The 21767-nt window shown below is 35.4% G+C and overlaps 1 protein-coding gene and 14 non-coding genes across 15 annotated transcripts; 14 read left to right on the forward strand and 1 right to left on the reverse strand.

The window, feature by feature from the left end:
• Positions 1 to 651: 651 nt before the first annotated feature.
• Positions 652 to 724, forward strand: Trnaa-ugc (transfer RNA alanine (anticodon UGC)). Its single transcript has one exon. It is a non-coding gene; the product is annotated as a tRNA-Ala (tRNA).
• Positions 725 to 1131: 407 nt separating this feature from the next.
• Trnam-cau (transfer RNA methionine (anticodon CAU)) lies at positions 1132 to 1220 on the forward strand. Its single transcript is given in 2 exon segments — positions 1132 to 1168; positions 1185 to 1220. It is a non-coding gene; the product is annotated as a tRNA-Met (tRNA).
• Positions 1221 to 1550: 330 nt separating this feature from the next.
• On the forward strand, positions 1551 to 1623 carry Trnar-ccu (transfer RNA arginine (anticodon CCU)). Its single transcript has one exon. It is a non-coding gene; the product is annotated as a tRNA-Arg (tRNA).
• Positions 1624 to 1982: 359 nt separating this feature from the next.
• Trnak-uuu (transfer RNA lysine (anticodon UUU)) lies at positions 1983 to 2055 on the forward strand. The gene has a single exon. It is a non-coding gene; the product is annotated as a tRNA-Lys (tRNA).
• Positions 2056 to 2939: 884 nt separating this feature from the next.
• Positions 2940 to 3012, forward strand: Trnaa-ugc (transfer RNA alanine (anticodon UGC)). The gene has a single exon. It is a non-coding gene; the product is annotated as a tRNA-Ala (tRNA).
• Positions 3013 to 3419: 407 nt separating this feature from the next.
• On the forward strand, positions 3420 to 3508 carry Trnam-cau (transfer RNA methionine (anticodon CAU)). Its single transcript is given in 2 exon segments — positions 3420 to 3456; positions 3473 to 3508. It is a non-coding gene; the product is annotated as a tRNA-Met (tRNA).
• A 330-nt stretch (positions 3509 to 3838) lies between these two features.
• Positions 3839 to 3911, forward strand: Trnar-ccu (transfer RNA arginine (anticodon CCU)). Its single transcript has one exon. It is a non-coding gene; the product is annotated as a tRNA-Arg (tRNA).
• A 359-nt stretch (positions 3912 to 4270) lies between these two features.
• Positions 4271 to 4343, forward strand: Trnak-uuu (transfer RNA lysine (anticodon UUU)). Its single transcript has one exon. It is a non-coding gene; the product is annotated as a tRNA-Lys (tRNA).
• Positions 4344 to 5227: 884 nt separating this feature from the next.
• On the forward strand, positions 5228 to 5300 carry Trnaa-ugc (transfer RNA alanine (anticodon UGC)). Its single transcript has one exon. It is a non-coding gene; the product is annotated as a tRNA-Ala (tRNA).
• Positions 5301 to 5707: 407 nt separating this feature from the next.
• Trnam-cau (transfer RNA methionine (anticodon CAU)) lies at positions 5708 to 5796 on the forward strand. The gene is given in 2 exon segments: positions 5708 to 5744; positions 5761 to 5796. It is a non-coding gene; the product is annotated as a tRNA-Met (tRNA).
• A 330-nt stretch (positions 5797 to 6126) lies between these two features.
• Trnar-ccu (transfer RNA arginine (anticodon CCU)) lies at positions 6127 to 6199 on the forward strand. Its single transcript has one exon. It is a non-coding gene; the product is annotated as a tRNA-Arg (tRNA).
• A 361-nt stretch (positions 6200 to 6560) lies between these two features.
• Trnak-uuu (transfer RNA lysine (anticodon UUU)) lies at positions 6561 to 6633 on the forward strand. Its single transcript has one exon. It is a non-coding gene; the product is annotated as a tRNA-Lys (tRNA).
• Positions 6634 to 7822: 1189 nt separating this feature from the next.
• On the reverse strand, positions 7823 to 7895 carry Trnak-uuu (transfer RNA lysine (anticodon UUU)). The gene has a single exon. It is a non-coding gene; the product is annotated as a tRNA-Lys (tRNA).
• An 874-nt stretch (positions 7896 to 8769) lies between these two features.
• Positions 8770 to 8858, forward strand: Trnam-cau (transfer RNA methionine (anticodon CAU)). The gene is given in 2 exon segments: positions 8770 to 8806; positions 8823 to 8858. It is a non-coding gene; the product is annotated as a tRNA-Met (tRNA).
• A 7529-nt stretch (positions 8859 to 16387) lies between these two features.
• LOC105327241 (D-beta-hydroxybutyrate dehydrogenase, mitochondrial) lies at positions 16388 to 21613 on the forward strand. Its single transcript, XM_011427591.4, has 6 exons — positions 16388 to 16650; positions 18719 to 18919; positions 19321 to 19473; positions 19577 to 19770; positions 20016 to 20246; positions 21062 to 21613. The coding sequence occupies exons 1-6, from the start codon at positions 16455 to 16457 to the stop codon at positions 21170 to 21172; spliced, it is 1086 nt and encodes a 361-aa protein (XP_011425893.3). The 5' UTR covers positions 16388 to 16454; the 3' UTR covers positions 21173 to 21613.
• Positions 21614 to 21767: the final 154 nt, after the last annotated feature.

A 21767-nucleotide genomic window follows, 5' to 3' on the forward strand; every position in this document is an offset into this window, starting at 1 on the left:
AGTAATTCATTCATAATGCTTGAAAAGTCCACTGATTAATCGACTCTTTTAGTTCAGTCCTTTCCTGAATAGCTGACATCTATCGTCACGACATATGTACCGGTGAAATGAATTGCAAATTTCATTTTTTGGCAAACAATTGATATTTACTTGTACCTTAGTACAGTTAACAAGCTAAAGATGAAGTGCCAGGGGAGGGTGATTCTACTTCGTTATAAGCGAAATTTGTTGTATCCGTCAAGTTTACAACATAGTATATAATCATGGAGATTGAAAACCACTTTGCTGTAAGCGGCAAGTCATTATAAGTGTGTTCGCTATAACCGTGTTTTACTGTAGTAATAGATGTAGTGCAGCAGTATTAGTAATAGTAGCTTTTGAAAGTAACCGCGTCCCCAAATTAACGGTCAAAATTAAATTTTCTACAATCAGAATCGAACACAACTATCAAATCATGAAACGATGTGACCACCTTTACAATTTGGCTACTGCAGAGCTGAAACATTGTCACTTTTTAAAATATATATGGTACGTTTTACAAATGTACCGAATCTCAGAAATTTAGCGTTTTCTTCTTAAATATTGGGTAAAATACCTTTCACCATTTTTCCCCTCTCTTTTCTGCCCATTGCAAACTCCTTTTGAAATCAAGGGGGATTAGCTCAGATGGTAGAGCGCTCGCTTTGCATGTGAGAGGTACCGGGATCGATACCCGGATTCTCCAGACCTTTTTCTTCACCCTTTGCACTACCTTTCCTTATGGTAAAACCTCTTTTTGATCTCTTGCTGTACTACGAGATTGTTTTGAAAAACACAACTTTAATCATCTACAACTGTCAAATGAAACACCTTGTTCAACACATCACTTACATCAATTACAAGCCACGGAGATGTGTACGTCCAAAAAAAGGTTAAAGTTCCTTTAGAATATTGGTATGAACGTTAATCACGGTTGCAAAAACATAACTAATCACTGGCTTTGTATAACCTGTCATTTACAGTGAGTAATAACAAACTTCTGTATGAAGTTGATGCAATGTAAAGGTGACATTTCTTTCACTTGAGGTACGTACATGATAGAATTCTTCACATCTAGGATCCACCTCTAGTCTCTATTATAAAATACAGAGAGCCTCGGTAGCGCAGTAGGTAGCGCGTCAGTCTCATAATCACATAAAAGAGCGATCTGAAGGTCGTGAGTTCGATCCTCACCCGGGGCAAACTTTTTTACAATGACCCCAAAATCCTTCCAACTGATACTTCACAAATTTGATAACAATTAATCACGTTGTAAAGGTACGACCATACCGCGTACCTGATTCCGTTATCTTTCGTTTTATGTCAACCACAGTTCTGCGACGCAAGTCTATATGGGTTGGGGTCCTGTTACATGTCATAGAGCAAATCATTCTCTTATCCTACCCAAGTAAGAACATGTCAAATCAATCTGTGGTACCTAAAACCTTCAACTGCAGCACACTAAAGGTCAAATTTCAAAGTTCTTTTCGTTCACACCCTTAAATGTCACCATAAACACATCAATGCCAACCGCCTCCGTGGCCCAATGGATAAGGCATCGGCCTCCTAAGCCGGGGATTGCGGGTTCGAGTCCCGCCGGAGGTTGATCCTCTTTTTTTTTTAATTCTTTTATCAAAGACATCCTTTGCCCTCATCTGTTAGGATCAGTCGTTTGACTGTGTTTTAAACACCATCTGCCAAGTATATATGCTGTGAAATAAAGTGGGGCATATTGTTCAAATGACCCTAACTGACATCGAAAAAGAAATTGTAAATCTATCAACCCTTAAACTCGCAAGTCCACACACAATCAGAAATCTGGATATGGATTCTCTTTTCCTTGAGTCATTCAACCTTTGGTAATGTGTGGAAGAACACTGACATTCAATCAACTTTTATGCAATACCAATACATCAACAAAAAATATACGTCCACCCGTACGTCTATTCTAATGTACTTATATAGCCCGCGTAGCTCAGTCGGTAGAGCATCAGACTTTTAATCTGAGGGTCTTGGGTTCGAGTCCCAACGTGGGCGATCACTTTTTATTTAAGCTATAAAACCACCAAGGTAAAGTACAACAAACCACTTGTCAAATAGTTTGGCGGAATTCTTATCAACAAAACTCATTCGTTTACTTATCAAAACAGACGTTCAGAAATAACGACAGACATTCAAACAAAATATACAAGGAGGACAAAATGCAGCATTGATAATTCATATTTGAACAATTTCTTCTATAACAATATATGATATACATAAAACATCACAGTAATTCATTCATAATGCTTGAAAAGTCCACTGATTAATCGACTCTTTTAGTTCAGTCCTTTCCTGAATAGCTGACATCTATCGTCACGACATATGTACCGGTGAAATGAATTGCAAATTTCATTTTTTGGCAAACAATTGATATTTACTTGTACCTTAGTACAGTTAACAAGCTAAAGATGAAGTGCCAGGGGAGGGTGATTCTACTTCGTTATAAGCGAAATTTGTTGTATCCGTCAAGTTTACAACATAGTATATAATCATGGAGATTGAAAACCACTTTGCTGTAAGCGGCAAGTCATTATAAGTGTGTTCGCTATAACCGTGTTTTACTGTAGTAATAGATGTAGTGCAGCAGTATTAGTAATAGTAGCTTTTGAAAGTAACCGCGTCCCCAAATTAACGGTCAAAATTAAATTTTCTACAATCAGAATCGAACACAACTATCAAATCATGAAACGATGTGACCACCTTTACAATTTGGCTACTGCAGAGCTGAAACATTGTCACTTTTTAAAATATATATGGTACGTTTTACAAATGTACCGAATCTCAGAAATTTAGCGTTTTCTTCTTGAATATTGGGTAAAATACCTTTCATCATTTTTCCCCTCTCTTTACTGCCCATTGCAAACTCCTTTTGAAATCAAGGGGGATTAGCTCAGATGGTAGAGCGCTCGCTTTGCATGTGAGAGGTACTGGGATCGATACCCGGATTCTCCAGACCTTTTTCTTCACACTTTGCACTACCTTTCCTTATGGTAAAACCTCTTTTTGATCTCTTGCTGTACTACGAGATTGTTTTGAAAAACACAACTTTAATCATCTACAACTGTCAAATGAAACACCTTGTTCAACACATCACTTACATCAATTACAAGCCACGGAGATGTGTACGTCCAAAAAAAGGTTAAAGTTCCTTTAGAATATTGGTATGAACGTTAATCACGGTTGCAAAAACATAACTAATCACTGGCTTTGTGTAACCTGTCATTTACAGTGAGTAATAACAAACTTCTGTATGAAGTTGATGCAATGTAAAGGTGACATTTCTTTCACTTGAGGTACGTACATGATAGAATTCTTCACATCTAGGATCCACCTCTAGTCTCTATTATAAAATACAGAGAGCCTCGGTAGCGCAGTAGGTAGCGCGTCAGTCTCATAATCACATAAAAGAGCGATCTGAAGGTCGTGAGTTCGATCCTCACCCGGGGCAAACTTTTTTACAATGACCCCAAAATCCTTCCAACTGATACTTCACAAATTTGATAACAATTAATCACGTTGTAAAGGTACGACCATACCGCGTACCTGATTCCGTTATCTTTCGTTTTATGTCAACCACAGTTCTGCGACGCAAGTCTATATGGGTTGGGGTCCTGTTACATGTCATAGAGCAAATCATTCTCTTATCCTACCCAAGTAAGAACATGTCAAATCAATCTGTGGTACCTAAAACCTTCAACTGCAGCACACTAAAGGTCAAATTTCAAAGTTCTTTTCGTTCACACCCTTAAATGTCACCATAAACACATCAATGCCAACCGCCTCCGTGGCCCAATGGATAAGGCATCGGCCTCCTAAGCCGGGGATTGCGGGTTCGAGTCCCGCCGGAGGTTGATCCTCTTTTTTTTTTAATTCTTTTATCAAAGACATCCTTTGCCCTCATCTGTTAGGATCAGTCGTTTGACTGTGTTTTAAACACCATCTGCCAAGTATATATGCTGTGAAATAAAGTGGGGCATATTGTTCAAATGACCCTAACTGACATCGAAAAAGAAATTGTAAATCTATCAACCCTTAAACTCGCAAGTCCACACACAATCAAAAATCTGGATATGGATTCTCTTTTCCTTGAGTCATTCAACCTTTGGTAATGTGTGGAAGAACACTGACATTCAATCAACTTTTATGCAATACCAATACATCAACAAAAAATATGCGTCCACCCGTACGTCTATTCTAATATATTTATATAGCCCGCGTAGCTCAGTCGGTAGAGCATCAGACTTTTAATCTGAGGGTCTTGGGTTCGAGTCCCAACGTGGGCGATCACTTTTTATTTAAGCTATAAAACCACCAAGGTAAAGTACAACAAACCACTTGTCAAATAGTTTGGCGGAATTCTTATCAACAAAACTCATTCGTTTACCTATCAAAACAGACGTTCAGAAATAACGACAGACATTCAAACAAAATATACAAGGAGGACAAAATGCAGCATTGATAATTCATATTTGAACAATTTCTTCTATTACAATATATGATATACATAAAACATCACAGTAATTCATTCATAATGCTTGAAAAGTCCACTGATTAATCGACTCTTTTAGTTCAGTCCTTTCCTGAATAGCTGACATCTATCGTCACGACATATGTACCGGTGAAATGAATTGCAAATTTCATTTTTTGGCAAACAATTGATATTTACTTGTACCTTAGTACAGTTAACAAGCTAAAGATGAAGTGCCAGGGGAGGGTGATTCTACTTCGTTATAAGCGAAATTTGTTGTATCCGTCAAGTTTACAACGTAGTATATAATCATGGAGATTGAAAACCACTTTGCTGTAAGCGGCAAGTCATTATAAGTGTGTTCGCTATAACCGTGTTTTACTGTAGTAATAGATGTAGTGCAGCAGTATTAGTAATAGTAGCTTTTGAAAGTAACCGCGTCCCCAAATTAATGGTCAAAATTAAATTTTCTACAATCAGAATCGAACACAACTATCAAATCATGAAACGATGTGACCACCTTTACAATTTGGCTACTGCAGAGCTGAAACATTGTCACTTTTTAAAATATATATGGTACGTTTTACAAATGTACCGAATCTCAGAAATTTAGCGTTTTCTTCTTGAATATTGGGTAAAATACCTTTCATCATTTTTCCCCTCTCTTTACTGCCCATTGCAAACTCCTTTTGAAATCAAGGGGGATTAGCTCAGATGGTAGAGCGCTCGCTTTGCATGTGAGAGGTACCGGGATCGATACCCGGATTCTCCAGACCTTTTTCTTCACACTTTGCACTACCTTTCCTTATGGTAAAACCTCTTTTTGATCTCTTGCTGTACTACGAGATTGTTTTGAAAAACACAACTTTAATCATCTACAACTGTCAAATGAAACACCTTGTTCAACACATCACTTACATCAATTACAAGCCACGGAGATGTGTACGTCCAAAAAAAGGTTAAAGTTCCTTTAGAATATTGGTATGAACGTTAATCACGGTTGCAAAAACATAACTAATCACTGGCTTTGTGTAACCTGTCATTTACAGTGAGTAATAACAAACTTCTGTATGAAGTTGATGCAATGTAAAGGTGACATTTCTTTCACTTGGGGTACGTACATGATAGAATTCTTCACATCTAGGATCCACCTCTAGTCTCTATTATAAAATACAGAGAGCCTCGGTAGCGCAGTAGGTAGCGCGTCAGTCTCATAATCACATAAAAGAGCGATCTGAAGGTCGTGAGTTCGATCCTCACCCGGGGCAAACTTTTTTACAATGACCCCAAAATCCTTCCAACTGATACTTCACAAATTTGATAACAATTAATCACGTTGTAAAGGTACGACCATACCGCGTACCTGATTCCGTTATCTTTCGTTTTATGTCAACCACAGTTCTGCGACGCAAGTCTATATGGGTTGGGGTCCTGTTACATGTCATAGAGCAAATCATTCTCTTATCCTACCCAAGTAAGAACATGTCAAATCAATCTGTGGTACCTAAAACCTTCAACTGCAGCACACTAAAGGTCAAATTTCAAAGTTCTTTTCGTTCACACCCTTAAATGTCACCATAAACACATCAATGCCAACCGCCTCCGTGGCCCAATGGATAAGGCATCGGCCTCCTAAGCCGGGGATTGCGGGTTCGAGTCCCGCCGGAGGTTGATCCTCTCTTTTTGTTTAATTCTTTTATCAAAGACATCCTTTGCCCTCATCTGTTAGGATCAGTCGTTTGACTGTGTTTTAAACACCATCTGCCAAGTATATATGCTGTGAAATAATTAAAGTGGGGCATATTGTTCAAATGACCCTAACTGACATCGAAAAAGAAATTGTAAATCTATCAACCCTTAAACTCGCAAGTCCACACACAATCAGAAATCTGGATATGGATTCTCTTTTCCTTGAGTCATTCAACCTTTGGTAATGTGTGGAAGAACACTGACATTCAATCAACTTTTATGCAATACCAATACATCAACAAAAAATATACGTCCACCCGTACGTCTATTCTGTATTCATATAGCCAGCGTAGCTCAGTCGGTAGAGCATCAGACTTTTAATCTGAGGGTCTTGGGTTCGAGTCCCAACGTGGGCGATCACTTTTTATTTAGGCTACAAAACCACCAAAGTAAAGTACAACAGACTACTTATTCAAATAGTTTAGCAGAATTCTTATCAACAAAACTCATTCGTTTACGTATCGAAGTTCACATCCTTTTTTAAATGGCCGACACGTATTTTGACGTTAACAGAACAGCATGTCGTGTATTTTTATAATGTCAGGTAAATCAAAAATTGGTTTTTTTTTAAGTTCTGTTTGCTTAGACCTCTGATTCAAATTTGGTTATCTAACATGGAAGATATTTCCCTCTAAAAAAAATTCTCGCGATACCGTCGATGTCAATTCTAACTTGATTATATATAATATGATAATTTAAAGACATGTAATCAACACGCTTATTTCCTATTCTATTATGAAATATACTATACTCTGTCCCAAGATATTTTGGATTCACGTTTGGCTTAATTGTTTAATATTTATAAATACCTCAGGATCCAAACGATGTTCATTCAAAAGTATGAAAAATTTCCAAGATTTCTCAGTCAAAACGCCCCTGTTAGCTTATCAGGTTTCAATACAATGCTAAAAAATGTGATGTCTACGTAGATTTTGCATTGCAGTAAGCCCGGATGATAACGTTGAAATATTGCGCGATGTATTCCGAGTGTATTCCGAATGGAGAAAAGATGTAAACATTCCCCATTATAAATCTCCGTAAGGAATCTGTTTTCGTTCCTGTGAATTTTTCCGAGTGAAAGATGATAATGTGTCAATGAAATTATCTTGGAAAATATCCCTTTCAACTATTTCAATTGCACTTCTTTCACAGGTAAGTGTATTTTTATTAAAAATCGTCCAAACGTGAATCCAAAATATCTTGGGACAGAGTATAGTATGTATTCATAAGTGTCCAAAAACTTGCGCTAGTTTTTGGACTAACTAATCTTCTGTTTCCGAATACGTTCTGTACTACTTTTTTAAACGATTTTTTTTTAAATTTACTATACATGTTGTGACTTAAAGTGCCTCTGATTTTACGGGTAACACATCAAGTTCGCCTCCACAATTGCGATGCAAGACTACTTCAGTACTTGCACATTAAACGTTATAATTGCAACATAACTGTAGTTCCTAGGTCGTTTATACGAATTTTTCAGACTCTATACAAGAATTTTAAAAAAAAATAGATGTAATAAAGGTTGTTAACAGGCACAAAAGAATTCGCCCACGTTGGGACTCGAACCCAAGACCCTCAGATTAAAAGTCTGATGCTCTACCGACTGAGCTACGCGGGCTACTTACATACCAAAGAGTAGAATATGATACGTTCAACATTTTTATATATTGTAAACATTGACTTCACTTAGTTGACGATATAAATTAGAAAATAAGCTTCTTCATCGTCCAAAAGGTAGAAAATGCAACTTTAGGATAAACAACATCGTAATGAGAAGTTATGGATATTCAGGTGCTTGCGAAGTTCCGGTTGGGAAGAGTACATCATTAGACTATTTTAAGATTATCGCCTATACAAAAACATCCAGAACGAACCCGATGTTCGGTGGAAAAATTGAAGCCGTTACGATAAAAGCTTACTTCTCTGTACAATTATGCAGGATTATTTCTAGAAAATGGTCAACTATGATTGAATAAGTTCTGTATTCCTATTTTTTAAGAAAATAGTCCTCAAATTACATCTACCTCCATTTATCTTAAAGTTATCTATATAACGTTAACTTTAGGGCCTTTAGCGAGGTAAATGTTAAATAGGCCTACTGTATAGTTTAAGTAAGGCATATTTTTTCGGCCTTAAGACAAAGTCTCTCTTCAGTTCTACTGAAACAAATTAGAGCGACATTATTTTACCAACTGCTTAACCTGTTTACAAGATCTTGAATTTTACCTTATTATATGTACATGATGTAAGCATGGTAAGCGATAAATATAGAGGTGATTTCCGGGGGACAACCAAAGCGTTCTTCAATCTGAAAATAGATTCGCGAATCATTGAACCTTTGGTGGTACATTTATCAGTTCTCCAAGCAATTCAGAATACTTTTGATTGAGAAGATTAATAATCAATAAACGTTCTCAAAGCATTACATACAAACAGAGACATATACGTATGTCTCTGATACAAATTGGTACTTTTCAGATGGTCGAATAAGTGCCTCGGTAGCGCAGTAGGTAGCGCGTCAGTCTCATAATCACACAAAAGAGCGATCTGAAGGTCGTGAGTTCGATCCTCACCCGGGGCATATATTTTTCTTTTTTTCAAATTATTCATATCTTTTCATTGTCACTTTCCTTTTAGTGTTTTTTTTTCTGATCACTTTTTCCCCTTCTTTCAGGTCTAAAGAGAAGAGGACATACAAATCATGTAAACCAATATCATTCCAGGAAACACAAATGCACTTGTACTCATATGAGAAATTTAATCTACCAGATTACATGTATTTCTCTTCCTGTAATATGCTTTTAATTGTACTACTGCCTTAAATTGAGCCTATAATTATTTGCTGATACAGGTATTGCAAGGTAATCATATGTAGAAGACTTTAACATCCGATGATGTATATATCTTTAACTGCAGTAATAATAATCTCTAAACATTTATGTTTTGTTGCCCTCTACCATCAAAGATTGAGTTAAGATTAAAGTGACTTAAAAATTAAATTCTTTTAATTTTATTGACAAAAAATATAAGACTTCTTAATTGCTAGTTATCGATTCAATCCAACAAATAAAAATTTATAACACTACTGACTGACAGGTATACATGTATACAATACAATCATAAACAGTATAACATATTTATGACTAAGAAATAAGAGCACAACACTTGCGCCTAGCTGTATGTCTTACAAATTAGTAATCACAATAAATTAACCTGATACAGCCAACAAAATGATTACAGCACATTGAAATCTTATTATAGCTAAATAAGTAATATTAAATGTTTTAAAATGGTATGTCATTAAAAAATTACAGCTGACCTAGAGATTATAGATTAGTATATTATCATAGTGTCAGTTGACCATGCAATAGCTAGCTAGTAACAGCTAGCTGACCAAGTATTACAGTTTATAAATAACATCGCCAAGTGATTACAGTACATCACAAAGTCGATCACAGCTGTCCAGACTGAAAAATTACAGATCATTTAAAAGTTAAAGTTATCCTAATTATGTAGAACATATATTACAATTACAGCTGAATCAATGATTACATTGCATGACAGAGTGGTTATACAGAACTGTACATAACATTGAGTTACAAATGAAACAGTTTTTTTTATTATATTACATTACAATAGCAACCGAACCATTGATAATAACACATTAACTCACATGTATAATTAAAGCCGAACTAAATATAGCATTACTAACTTTACAGGAATTATCATCTGCATGGCCCTGAGATTATAAGGTTCAATGCATACAGCAGTTACAGCAGAACCATTAATTATATATATACAGTACAGTATTTATGACATAATTATTACTATTGCAGATGAACTTATGATATAACATTACTATAATATACATTAATTATTACATCCTGACCTGAGATAAAAATATATTATAGCACAATTACATTTACTATACCAAATATATATAATTGCAGTCTATATTTCTGTACATTACAATTATACAGCTTAACAAGTCATTACATTAATTACATAACATATTATAGTAACATCTAGCCAAGAGCTTACAGAAAATATATAATACAGAAATTCTGTTCAACATGCATGCAGTGATTGGTTACAGTACATCATATTACAATTACAACTGAACCAGTTAAAATTATTACGTACATCACATCACTGTGAGCTAGTGCTATTATAGCTGAATGATAACATATATTACATAAGATACATGTACACCTGAGCCAGTGATTTCCATGTATTACACATTTACAAAGAACTATACATGTATATGGCAGAATAATTATAAATTAAGCTTTCTCACACTTAATTACGTACAACTTAATTAAAGCTAAATAATTTAATGTCAACAAGGTAATATTTTTACAGATTTGTTTTTGGTATTACATGTACATGTACTATAAGAAAATCAAATCTCTATTCAGCCAGTTTGAATTATGTTGCTTTGTGTACTTAAATATATTTATTTTTAACAAGGGAAACTGCATGTGTTCAACATATCTTAGTGCATTGAATGACAACTCAAATACTTAAAAATAATAATATACTATATAGGCCGTACAAGTATATAAATGAATGATGATGCGCATTATATAAATAGTGCCTGTTTGGGAGGGTAACAGTTGAAATTGACACCCCGAAGAAACCATTGTCAACCGACGCGATGCGGAGGTTGACAATGGTTTTCGAGGGGTGTCAATTTCAACTGTTATCTTCCCAAACAGGCACTATTTATTTTATTATACTGAATGTCTTAATTTTAGAGACTTTTTTACTGCTTTAAGTGAATTCTACGGCGAACCGTACGCGCATAATTTACATGCATGTAACAATTCGTTGTGTTACCCGTGGCTAAGTGTGCTGCTAACGCTGAGGGTAATAGAACGGATTATCAACTGCATCTAAACCAATCAGATTTCAGTATTTAACATGAAAGTATAATAAAATGTCTTACCTCATGCTTTTTTTTTTTTTAATACATAATGTACTAGTAGTTATATACATTGTTTGAGCACAGAATTCAGCTGCATGAACTGATGTAAGATTATCAAATGAGGTATATAAACATTTGGTAGGGTGACCTTCATAAGGATAAATAGCGCAGGCTCTTAATCTCTTCTATGAATCATACCAATCTGTCATTTAAATTTCACCAGTACTTGCTGTTACCCCGATCCCTCCTCCTACCCCCCCCCCCCCCCCTTGGGTTTTTTGCAGTAATTTAGGGTTTTTGCTTGTTAAGATTCAAAATTAAAATTATAAGACTCCTCTCTAGATCGAGTTATTTGCATTAAATACGATGTTTAATATTTGGAAATAATTAATACTTACTACAGTAATTGGGATGTACATGTTGATATGTAAATTTTGATTAAACTTGCTTTCTGAAAAATATAATGCTACAATTATTATAAATTGCTGTTATAAAAAACAAGTCAATTTTTTTAATTAATCCAAATCTTTAGCAAACAATAAAAAAAGTTTGTTGTAATCTTCATGTCAATTTTCAGGAGTGTGCAAAAAGTTGATTTAATTCCCTTATACAGCTCTTATACTGACAATTTATAAACACATATACAAACAAAATTGAGTTTCTGATAAACTCTAAACAGAAAACGGAGGTAAAAGTAGCAAATGTTTGACACTACCAGCAAAGCAAAGCAAACAAGTTTTAAAATGTTCTGAAAAATCAGTCATTTTAAGGCAATTTTGTGAAATGGCGCATTCAAAATTAATCTATATCATTTTGGTAAAAGTTTTCTTTGAAGTTCTTAGTGATAACTCTGATAATTTTATCAAACCATAATGTTGTTTTTGCAAGTTAATTGAATATTTATATAACATATATTTGTTTTTAATATGTGAATAAACAAATACCAGGTATCTGTAATTAAGGGGATTTTATTTTTTTTTTCAAGGAAATGTGTAAGGATTATCTCCCTTTCTCCATGTATTAATGCAAAATCAAAGAAAGTAAAACAATCAACAAATCTTGTCAAAATCTCAGTGAAAATTGCAGGAGCACATCTTCAGATGGTGTTAATTAAACATATGTCAATTATTTCACAACTTACCTAACTTTACTTTAAATATTTCTATATATATAACTGCAGATTGCTGATCAATCTATATAATACGTACATTTAATTATATATAATTTTTAATTAAGTGAGAGCTTCTATGCTAGTTAAATTTTTCAAAAATAAGTTTTGTCCTTCGCAATTGAATAGAAGCTTTAAACCAAATTAGGGCCCCTTCTGACTACCTTTTTTTTATTCTTTCTTAATAATCTAATTTATATGCTTTTTGTCAAGTTTACTTTTATAAGTGAAATTGGTCACTATAATGGTTTGGAGATAAAGCCATACATGTTACATATGTTTATAGACAACCCCTCCCATCCAACACATGCCTCTATTGGACCTAACAGGGGTAACAGCAGAACAATACTTAACAATTCTGCATGATTATTAAACTGTCAATTCAGAAATTTACAATCTTTTAATCATGCTCATCAGAAGGAAAAAAATTAATCTCGTATTTGATTTATTTCTAAATTGTGCATGTACATGTAAATTGGAACCACCTGTAGGATCCCTACCTGACCCTTGGGGATCATGATTTAAACAAAGTTTAATCCATTTCATATCTAGAAGCTTAATTATTATAACAGCTGGCTATTCATTTCTTGATAAGAATATTTTTAAAACAAACAACTTGTTTCCGTTTTTAATTAATTATGTATATCCTTGGCAGAGAGTATATGGCCCTTCATTTAAACACACTTCAAAGCACTTTGCATAAATATAATTTGTGCAAAGTTTGGTTAAAAGTCACTCAGTGTGAAAATTTTAGATGAATGAACACTCAGTACAAACACCAGCCAAAATGTGATCAGAAAGCTCATATGAGTTATAAGTTCATATAAGCTAATAGTAATACCAGTAAATTGCTATCTTTTGGGGGTTCATACTGGCTAATAAAGTAGCTATCATATGATTGCAGGAAAAAATATCATAACCCACGTTTGTGAGTTATCTAATTTTTTTTTGCAATATCTGTTACCAAATAAACCTGCACGAACCACCAAAGAAAGCATTTCATAGAATTATTTGTAACAACAACATCTTTTGGGGAATTTGTTCATTGGTACATGTTTTTTTTAATAAAAAATTAAAAACTATCTGTGAATTACTTACTGTGTCAGTGTAGCTCAAAAAAGCATATATTACTAAAATCCCTCAACATTACATTAAAATGCATGCATGCATTTATTTTGAATAACTACAATTAAATGTAATAGTTCTGGATTTAGAGACCACTAAATATTATTAGACGTAAATAACACAATATATATGTCTCTGATAATGTAACCGTCAACTCAAAGCAATATCTAATTACTAGTAATTTCTTTTTAAGAAGCGATAACGGGAATACAAGGTGGAAGGGGGGGGGGGGGTAAGTGGTTCTTGGAAACGGGCATTCCAGTTAATTGCCTTACAATTGGTGAAATCTCCTATACCCAAGACACCAACAGATAAACTGTTACCACTGATTTAAAAACAACTCAATCAAATTAATGGCAAATCAGTCGCTGTGGGTCATTTCATGGATTCAAGTAGATTGTCAAGGCTTGGGTAAAGAGTACCCCCCCCCCCCAATACTGTGGTTCATAAATTTGTGAACCAACTTGTCCCCATTTCGAGAAATGATTTTATAGATCATCAAACTGTCAAATTATCCTATACCGTATACGAAGCTGATCGAACCCATCTTTAATTTCAGAGCCATTATATTCCATGTACAATGTATATTGTGCATTCAACGATTTTCTACACCATGCATGCATGGCTTGATGCATCAGATTCAATTATATGAAATACAGTTACGACCTGTTTAGTTTCAAAGTAATACGTAAAAAATACACGTACCTTCACATGCGGTTGGACAAGAAAGTCCCGAAAAAGGAAATGCGCATGTCCTCTGTCCAGTTTGCTACTACGTTAATTAATAAAGATGCAAAATGTATTTGGTATTTTTACACACATTCATGGAGAATTAAAAGTAAATGCACAACCAATGATTTAAAGCATACTGTGTTTGAGTAATTAATCAGTTTAACCTACCCGTTTCTTGATCCTCCATTCCACTGCATCGAGGTCCGCGCATCTAACCCGCTAGGTGTAACTTTCCCACACTGCTGAAATTCGCGCCATAAGTCAGCTAGCGTCGCTCTCTATGCCCAGGTGCGGCGTTGCGTAATGTCACGAGCAAGAGAAGCGAGGGAGCGATCTGATCGAGTACCGGTATAAGGCATGCAAGAAAAGAGATGTTGGGGGGGGGGGTATATAAACGTGTTTCTGTCGTCAACGGATGTATATTACATACTTTTTTATAAATATGTGTTTGTATATGTATGTATGGCATCAGAGACTTATTTTTTCTTCGGGGTTGAAGTGTTGTGGATATATGCATGTTGTCACATTGTATGCCCCCCCCCCCCCCTTCACGATCCGTAACACGTAGAAATATAAATATGACATTAAGTGACCGACTGTTTAAATTTAAATGATTTAATCCATGTATAAACACACAATAAATACATATGACATGCATGTACAGCACTGCTCTTACTATTGCCAAAGATACCAAAGCGACCAGCTACATGTAGCCGCCACACCCACACCCCCACCCAATTCAAAAGTAAAACATCATTATAAGAGACTGAGCTGATTGATGGATTAATGTGCATCAAATTTCTATCACTGTGTAATGTACTTTGCTAAATTTCCCTGCCAACATACATCAATTAGCCCAAATTTCCCTCCCCAGCCGAAATTTGATATCCCCCTTTTCTGTCGCTCATCTGCTACAATGGGGTCAGATTAATTGCCTGTCCTGCCGTTTATAACATTTCACACGGTCTAATTTAATTTATGTCTTTTGTGAAAGACTGCAACGTTGCATTCTCCGATAATTTAATTCAGCAATGGTCATTAATCATCACTTCTTGATTAGAGTAGAGTTTCATGCATGTGTTGTTTGTTTATATAGGACTCAATTTTTTCATAGGGGAAATTTTCACTATCGGAATTTGAACAAAGCAAAAACATTTTGTGACCTTTAATGTTGATTAGAATAAACAAATTGGCCTCTACCATTACTTTTTTTCTCAAACAAGTTATTGATATAAGAAGAGTAGCATTGATGTTGTCCGATCCTAGAAATCCCACATATCCAAAAAACTCAACACCTGCTTCTACTGGTCGTCTCCGCGATAGCGACATCAAGGAAGCCTTAGCATTCATCACTGCACACAAAACCAAGGTTTATTATATCTCGCTTGTAGAGAGATTAATCTTATAGATTCTGTGAAACTTTTTTTTAAATTAAAATCTTATTTGTAAATAATAAACATACGCAAGTTAACATAAGTTGTTAAGGTTTTTTTTGTTTTTTGTTTTTTGTTTTTTTTTTTTTGGGGGGGGGGGGGGGGGTGGCGGGGATGGGAGTTCAACAGAAGACTTCAATGCCCAAGACTCGGCTGGTTGGGAGGTGGGGGGGGGGGGTATGGAGATGAAACTTATGCATACAGGGTTTATAATTCCCTACACTACGTGAAGTTTGTTACATGCAGCGACAGATCGAGAGTAACATGTCTCTAATAAAATATTCCATTGTGCAATGTTAAGCATCATTAGTGAACTAATGATAATGATAGACCATTCCTTGTATGATTATGGGGGGGGGGGGGGGGGTGTCAGCATCGCGAATGTAAACTGAACGTGATGGGAAATTGCTATTCAATACAGACTTTCAAAAAAGTCTCGTTGTTGCAATCAATTTTAAAAATTTAAATATTAATAAAACTTAAACGTTTGAATAACAAGCTCCTATCTACCCATGAACACATGTTTGGTCAAATATAAAAAGTAATTCGCATTATTCTGACACACGCCCAGGACCGACGATATCCAAAAACAGGCATTCAGTGCTTAATTAAAAGTCAGAATATTTGATTTTATCCACGTGTACTTTTTTGACTTTTGAAGTTGTATTATCTCCGGATCATATCAAATGTGTCCATGTGAAATGGACATCTGCATTGAACAGTCTAATCCAACTTTTTATCTACAGGACTCTGTACGCCATCGATCGTTATTTACACGTTCTGTCCTTAAAAATGTCGGAAGAACTAATTCTGGAATGGACCATTTTCATCGGAATTTACGTTTTCTTGCTAGTTTTATTTTTCTTCAACATTTACTTATGTTTGTCATTTTTGATACTGTACGTTATACTCCGGATAATTCAGTCTAGATACAAAAAACTACTGCCTGTAAAAAGCAAGGCTGTCCTTGTGACTGGATGCGATAGAGGTAAGAGTATATATGTACATGTATAGGCACTCTTGTCAAATGATTTCATGAAATCAAAAATGTAATTATTTGACCAGTCCAACATATTTGAATGTATTTTATACAGAGGCGGATCCAGCAATTTGGAAAAGGGGGGGGGTTCCATCTGATAAAAACCAATATTTGCAAAATTCATCATTTGTCAATAAACAAGGCTTTTTGAACATTTCCGTGCGAATACAACTGTATTTAATAAACATTTATCTCATCACTATCTATTTCACATCTATTTCAACAGCATTATTGAGCGTTTTGGTTTAGGTAAGGAAGATTTGCATAATATCTAGCCCCAAGAAACCCAAGTCTCCAGCAATGAGAAAGTGCGTCTATGCTTGATAAAAAAGAAACACTAAGAAACAAATAATATCTCAGACTAATTACGACAAACTATTATGAAAATGGATATTTTGGTAATTTTTTATGTCTTTGATGTTTTTAAAGCTATTCTGAACTATATATCGATTTTGATTTTTATCGATTGCCTTCTTAAATAAAGGTCTAAATGATAAGATATGACAAAAGAATGGGGATAATTTATCTGCTGAATAGATAGTACGTGTGTAATACAATGGTAAAAGCAATTGTCGTCCCAGGGAACTTGATGTGACCTCTTTAATGGGTGCGCTACATCATCCGGCACTAGTACAGATGCGATCATATTTAGAAAAGTTTTGAAAAGTTGGGCATTTTCATAGTGGTTAACGTCTAAACCCTTTACATGGTATTTTTGTAACAGAATTTCCGATTCTTGGAAACAAAAAAAAATGCTTTCTTTTGTGTTTCATGTGTGTATGAAGGTAGCTAGCATTCCAGAAAAATAGCATATATATAACCCACATAAGCGGGTCAAGTAATTTCCATTGTATATTTTTCGTATGAAACGAAGTAAAACTCATCTATTATAATTACTTTAGTTAGTTAACTAAACAATACTTTTAAACTTGAGTAAAACGAATGCGTGTACTCGTGTTTGAACGTCGTTTTACTCGATGGCATGTCAGTTCAAATTGTATGAACTATAATCAATTTTTTTTTAAAAAAATAGAGTAAAAAATACATTGTAGATGTTATTATAAATCTGCGTTTTTAGCGATATTGCTTAATTTCATGTATTTTTTCTTTAATTTTCCACATGTTTACTCAGTGTAGTAAACACCAGATGCTGAAGGAGTACAATGTATTTTATTTCGATAAAATATCGATAGGGTTTTTTTCATATAAGAACAAAATTATGGGACGCAGTATACGAAATTCTTTAAATAAGCAATTTTAAAAGCATTTATTTGAAATAATTACAGTATTTCTATTATAAATGGGAAAAATTGCCTTTAAATAGGCATTAAACATTTTCGAAAAAATTCATATGTCCCAGAGAAAGGGGGGGTTCCGACCCCCGGAACCCCCCCCCCCCCCCCCCCCTCTGGATCCGCCAATGTTATATACATTGTATATATAAAAAAAACAAGATCATTCAATTGCTTTTAAATCAAATTGAATTGTGCTTTAATACATATATGTAGATTCTAAATTTTTAAAAAAAGTTTGATCTAGAGATCCATTGAATCAGATTTCTGAATATACATAAATAATACAACAAATCTAGCAATGCGCAGATTTAGAATTTTTGCCGGGGGGGGGGGGTCCGAGTGATAACTTTGAACTTTGTTTGCTGGAAAGAAGGCTCCAACCTTTATGAGTTTTGATGGCTGACCCCCTGTAGAGCTAGAGATTTTGTGAATAAGCAGACGTTATCGGCGGCTGCCCATTGATACATATTACCGATAGCTATTATATAATGCATGTTATTGGGCAATTCGTATTTATAAACCACCTACACGGAGAGAGAGAGAGAGAGAGAGAGAGAGAGAGAGAGAGAGAGAGAGAGAGAGAGAGAGACAGAGAGAGAGAGAGAGAGAGAGAGAGAGAGTTTGTTTTAGGTGATGTACGTATTGTGAATACACACAAATACTATTAAATTATCTCCGTCTGTCATCAAACGCTGTAATACTGAACCTGTCCTTATATACAGGCTTTGGTCATCACTTTGCCAGACATTTAGACGACGTAGGATTCACCGTGTATGCGGGAGTCTTACACAAAGACAGCGCAGGCGCAAAGAAGCTGAAGTCCCACAGCTCCAAGAGACTACACGTGCTTCAACTGGACGTCACCTGCGATAGCGACATCAAGGAAGCTGTAGCTTTCATCACTGCGCACTCCAAAAACAAAGGTCAATAGCTCGGAAACACTAATTACACAATGAAGTATATCATACGTTAAGATCACAGGGTTTTTACAAAACCTGGTTAAATATATATTTTTTTATTTTCTGTATTATATACTATCAGAAACGTATTTCAAATACATCTCTGACATGATATATACGATTTTTTAACGATTTTAACTGTATAAAAGAAGAACAGAAGGCGTTCTTCGATTGTCCAAGACTCGGCTGATTGGGGTGGTGGGGTGGGGAGGGGTATGGAGATGACACTTCTGCATTTCTACGCTACAGAAAGTTTTTTTAAAACGCAGCGCCAGTAACATATCTAGCTCCAATACAATATTCGATGTTATAAGTTATGCAACAATATAGTCTTATGATAATGATAGACCATTCATTGATTGTAGGATTATGGGGCGTTGTCAACAACGCTGGAGTAAACGTAGTGGGGGATATGGAGACGACCCCGATAGATCAGATTAATCGATGCCTGTCCATCAACCTGTTTGGGATGATTCGGGTCACTCAGCAAGTGCTTCCGATGATACGAAAGTCTCAGGGTAAAACAGAGAGAGAGAGAGAGAGAGAGAGAGAGAGAGAGATTCTGTAACAGTTACGGATAAAATAATTTAAGAATTAAGTTTGTTTTTGTTTTTGTTACAGGGAGAATCCTCAATATTTCAAGCGTGATGGGGAGATACTCAGCACAGGGAGATAGCGCCTATCACATGTCGAAGTCTGCTTTGGAGTCAGTATCGGACAGTCTGAGACTAGAAATGCGTCCCTGTGGGGTAGGGGTCAGCATCATAGAGCCAGGGAAATTCGACGCCGCTACGACCTGCAATGACCCAGAAATCGTAATCATTAATGACATATTAACAGTTCTTTTATCTCCAGGAACACAAGAACGGATAACAGGGGCACAAGGTGGCTCTACATGCCAAGAAATGTATCATTAATTACTATATTGTTTGCAACCGAGGCATTTTTTCTGAAAATAGGTTATTGATTGTGAAATCATATTTGATAAAAAAAAAAATAGTTTCCCTTAAAGCAATTAACTGCAGAAAAGGATGCGGTAAAATCTTCATTTTTCTCCCAGGTAAAAATTCGTCGAAATGAAGTGGACATCCAATGGGAACGAGCTACGGAGGAAGTGAAGAGTTTTTACGGAAAGGACTACTTTTACCGGTTTTTCCTGAAAGACAACCGGGAGAATTCCGCGGAGTCTCCGGACAAAGTAATTGAGGCTGTAGTGGACGCCCTTCTAAATGAGACCCCTAGGGCGCGCTATCTGGTCCCCGGCAGCTCTAGGCTTATAGATATACATGCGGTAAGTTTGGATATACACGCCATGTGCGGATCTAGATTTATATTGGGTGTCGGGGATGGGGGTCCGCTTAAAGATATACACGCGGTAATTAAGCCTGTTTATTTACGGTACACAAACAGAAACTCAATATACATGCGCCTATAGTGAAACCAACGGACACAGACTAAAAGCTACAGGAGATGCATGCGACTTTTGCGGCATCAGTCTCAGGACTCTGAATTAATAATTTCCTGAATGTATACATGTATATCAAATTATCAATCTAATTAAAATTAGACTTACAAGTCTAATTTTAATTAGATTGACACGTATATATTTACATCTACCGAGTATTATTCCCTCTCTTTCTTACGAAAACTCATAGTTAATTCATGGCTCTGCAGAAACAGCCAGACTGAAATCTACAAGCCTACAGCGACCTACATGTACGAAATATCACGGACTGCACGAAATAATCATGCTGATGTCAGACTCAGAGTCTCACAGGAGACGATTTGGCTGTTTCTTTTAGCTAACGTACTTAATATGTACATTAACAGTAATTTAGTGGGTGTTACTTACTTTTCATAATCAATTTATTAATTAGTTAATAGAAAGATCTTAATAAAATGCTTTCTTTGATTATCGATTATTCGGGTTATGAAGGTAGCGATCATTGCAGCAAAAATTTTCATAACGTATTTTTTTCTGCAATGTCGCTACTACCATATCCCGAATAAATCATCAAAGAAAGCATTTTTTTTTTGTTTAAATAAACTCAAAAGCAGCCTATTTCTATTTCACAATTTCATTACTTCTTGATTTTTATTTTGCAGATATTTGCCAGATTGAATGGATACTTTCCTGAAATTATCTCTGATGTAGTGTACACATGGTTTACCGGAGCCTATAAGCCTGCGAAAATTCTAAAGAATCACCAGAGCTAACTTTTTACTTCTGACAATTCTATTTCTACGATTAAAGCTGACAGTGGGTTAATCCTGTTTCATGCATACACACTATTTTATGGACTGTAGTCAGAAATTATCCTAAATGCTGTATGTTTCCCCCTTTGGTGGGGGAAAGGGGTTGCGGGTTGCGGTCCCTCAGTTCACATGGGGGTATATTTCAATGGACCTAGGAGTTGACTGTGTATAGTCCCCTAGTCATGGCAGAATACTTTACAATGTATAGTTTGTGTATGACTGTAGTTTAGACTCTATCTTCATGTACATGTAACTTTGTATTGCTGATAAAAATTGTAATAATTTTTTTAAAAATGATGTAACCCTAATCTGCATTCAACATACCGCACGCTTATTATAAAACAAGTACCGGTGAAATTCAATATATTTTACATAAATTGTTTATAAGTTCATGTACTTCACTCTGGTTTACAAGCAAGTTCTTGTTACATGCTATTCAATGAAGACTTTTCAAAAATACTTTATTGATTCAAAAATATGATTTAAAATTCAAATATTGATAAAACTTGAACTGTTGTATAACAAGCACCTGTGTTCCTAGCTAGGCACACATCTT

Source organism: Magallana gigas, chromosome 6, assembly GCF_963853765.1.
Source record: "Magallana gigas chromosome 6, xbMagGiga1.1, whole genome shotgun sequence".
Taxonomy (NCBI): Eukaryota; Metazoa; Mollusca; class Bivalvia; order Ostreida; family Ostreidae; genus Magallana; species Magallana gigas.